Below are 3,256 nucleotides of genomic sequence, written 5' to 3' on the forward strand. Positions count from 1 at the left end.
TTAATAGGCTGGTAGGGAGTTCTACTTCTTGAGTCCTTGTGAAAAACTGAAAATTGCTTTTGGCCTGTCAGTTCCATTGTAAAAAGGCTTAGGCTTTAAAATTGATTATCATTTTATCCCAGAAGGCAGAATGGTGGGCCAGCAAATCATGATTTCTATATGCCCTCATCTGAACTCCTAATACTTACCAAAGGGGAAATATTTTTCATTTGTTTCCATAAAACTCAAAGGGAAGTAGACATTTGGGCAACAGCTTGAGCAAGTTCAAGAAAGAACTTTATCTTCTGGCCTGAATTATTTGGAGTTTGGGTCCAAAAGTAAAAATTTCACAAAATAATAACTTTCTACCTTTAGGATCGAGTAGGCCTAACCTTAGCAAACAGAAAAAAGCAATTTTAAGATAAGATCATAGTTGTAACTGTTCATATTATTCACATTAAAAGATATTATTTTGGTCTCATGCTATTAAATGTGTCTAAGGAAAAGACCCTGTCCCAAATGAAGACATAAAACCAAAGGAAGTGAATCTCTGTACCCCCATGGAGGTACCTTGCACTCAGCTTGCTCGGGCATACCCTAATGCATATACAAAACTTAGTCTACTGGAGCTTCTGGGAGAGAAGCAGACTATGTGAGATGTGGGGAGCCTTAGAAAGTCTCCTACCAGCCTAACCTCTGGTTAGAAATCCATTTATTCATCTTATTTCGTAAATTGTAGTTCTGGTTACTCACTATATATTGCAGTTATAGAGATCACAAACACTCTTGAGTGAATTCATTTGTCCAGATTTCCCTCTTCTGTAGCATCTGGCTAAGAATGGAGCCCTAAAGAAATCACATACTCTTCTTTTTTTATTGAAGTATCATTAACCTTCAATGTTATATTAGCTTTAGGTGTGCAATATATAATTCAACAATTCTTTTTATTTTATTTTATTTTTGCATCACTTTTTCTTTTAATTGAAGTACAAAAGTTGGTCACATTCAGAGATTAGCGGGCCTCATGCAGATATTTAAAATCATCCTTCTCTTTCTTGGTAACCACCTCCTAATTTTAAATAATGTCCACAAGTTCTTTAGAGCCATCTGAAATTGTCCTCTGCGGAGCTCCACCACAGCAGTACAGTGCAGTACAGGGCAGGCATGAGCACACGTGCCCCTGGATGGCGTCTCACTGGATGTCATCATCATCAAACAGATCTTCAAAATCATTGAAAAAGTCTGCGTGAACTGCCTTCTCGTTGGCTGCCAAGTCCATCAGGAGCCCGGTGCTACCTCCTGCCTCGTCCAGGTCCACGTAGGGCCTGGGGCCCTCGGGGAACATCTCCTCCGCCGCCGGCTTCATCTCGCCGCCCGCGCCCCCCTAATTCAACAATTCTATACATTACCCAATGCTCACCACAAAATGTGTAGTCACCATACAACATTATTACAATGTTATGGGCTTTATTTCCTTTGGTTTACTTTTCATCTCTGTAACTTATCTATTTTATAACTGGAAGTTTGTACTTCTTAATCCCTTTTATTTATTTTGTCCATTCCTCACCCCTCTGACAATCACCAGTTTATTCTCTGTATTTAAGAGCCTGTGTTTGTTCATTTGTTTTGTTTTTTAGATTCCACATATAAGTGAAATCGTGGCATTTTTATTTCTCTGACTTATTTCACTTAACGTAATATCCTCTAGGACCATCCATGTTGTGCAAATGGCAGTATCTCATTCTTTTTTATAATTAGTTGCATTCTATTTTGTGTGTGTGTGTGTGTGTGTGTATGCCATACCTTTATCCATTCATCTATTGATGAACACTTGAGTTACTCCTATACCTTGGCTATTGTAAATGATGCTGCATTAAACATAGGGGTGCATATAACTTCTTTTTTTTTTCATATAACTTCTTCAATTAGTGTTTTCCTTTACTTTGAGTAATCATCTCTTATATATCTATTGAAGAGACAGGAGGAATAATTTTGGAAGAAGAAAGAATTGGGACCCTCAGAAGATTGCCCAATCTACCATAGCAGTAGCCATTCTCCTTCAAGATTTTTATTATAAGTAGCAACAGCAAGTAGGCGTGCATCTTTGCCTCCTACTTAATATCCAGATTCCTTTGCTGAGATATTCAGAAGATAAAATACTTAGTGGATAACTGTTATCTTTCCTAACATTTCCCTCTTCCTTTAGTTCTTAAAACCACATTTTAAGTGTGGCACTCTTTTGGCCAGACGTTAATTTCAAATACTACACCCAGATCTAGTTATCTTTAGGGCAGAAGAGTCTGAGCAACTATACTCAAAGCAGCATCAACCTGATTTTACTAATCCCTTGTTATCAACCAGACCTATCAAAATAGGAAGAAATGAGTATAGAGGAAGAAGAAATGTTGTAGACATAATGTTACAAGCAGGTCATATTCTTAAAACCCATTTATTAACACAAGCATATATAGGCACAGAGAGTCTAGAATTTTGGCTCAGATCATACAGATATTTAACGAGCAGAGGCAGGATTCAAACCCAAACCCATCTGATTGAAACCCACATTATTTCTACATCCTCTCAATGAACCATTAAATTTCAGCCACTGTTTTAAGGGCTTTCTATCCATTAACTCATTTAATCTTCCCTGAGGCTCTGTGAAGATGATAGCAATATTATCCCTATTTACACATGAAGATAATAAGGCAGTAGCAGCAGAAATAATTTGCAACTAGTAAACAGTAAAGCTTGGGGTTGATTCCAGGTAACCTTGAAAATACAATACTGCTTCTCTTAAACTGTAGTTCAAGATTTGTCTTCTTATGCATAGATCAATGGAACAGAATAGGGAACCCAGAAATTGATCCACAGCTATATGGTCAACTAATCTTTGCAAAGCAGGAAAGGATACCCAATGCAGGGGAAAAAAAAAGTCTCTTCAACAAATGATGTTGAGCAAACTGGACAGCAACATGCAAAAGAATGAAACTGGAACACCTTCTTACTCCAGACACAAAAATAAATTAAGATTAAGGATCTAAATGTGAGACCTGACCTGAAACCATAAAATCTTAGAGGAAAGCATATAAAAAAGTTTATATTTATAAATTAAAAGATTACATACATGCTTAATAGTATTATTACAGATTACCAAAAATTAGTACTGTCATTAAAGTTCAAGATATTCCAAGGAATTTTTTTTTCTTATGAAATCACACAGCTTCCTTTGAGCTCATTGAAGGGATTTTTTTCCTCTGGGATACCCTTTACTGGTGGA

At 36.8% G+C, this 3,256-nt stretch overlaps 1 protein-coding gene across 1 annotated transcript; it reads right to left on the reverse strand.

Moving 5' to 3' along the window:
• Positions 1–975: 975 nt before the first annotated feature.
• LOC129502944 (COP9 signalosome complex subunit 9-like) lies at positions 976–1,397 on the reverse strand. Its single transcript, XM_055314838.1, has one exon. The coding sequence runs from the start codon at positions 1,343–1,345 to the stop codon at positions 1,172–1,174; it is 174 nt and encodes a 57-aa protein (XP_055170813.1). The 5' UTR covers positions 1,346–1,397; the 3' UTR covers positions 976–1,171.
• Between the last annotated feature and the right edge of the window lie 1,859 nt (positions 1,398–3,256).

Source organism: Nyctereutes procyonoides, unplaced genomic scaffold (assembly GCF_905146905.1).
Source record: "Nyctereutes procyonoides isolate TBG_1078 unplaced genomic scaffold, NYPRO_anot_genome, whole genome shotgun sequence".
NCBI lineage: Eukaryota > Metazoa > Chordata > Mammalia > Carnivora > Canidae > Nyctereutes > Nyctereutes procyonoides.

What these genes read in the sequence shown, in the direction of transcription:
- LOC129502944 (XM_055314838.1), bottom strand. Translation starts at nt 1,345, where the DNA reads ATGAAGCCGGCGGCGGAGGAGATGTTCCCCGAGGGCCCCAGGCCCTAC.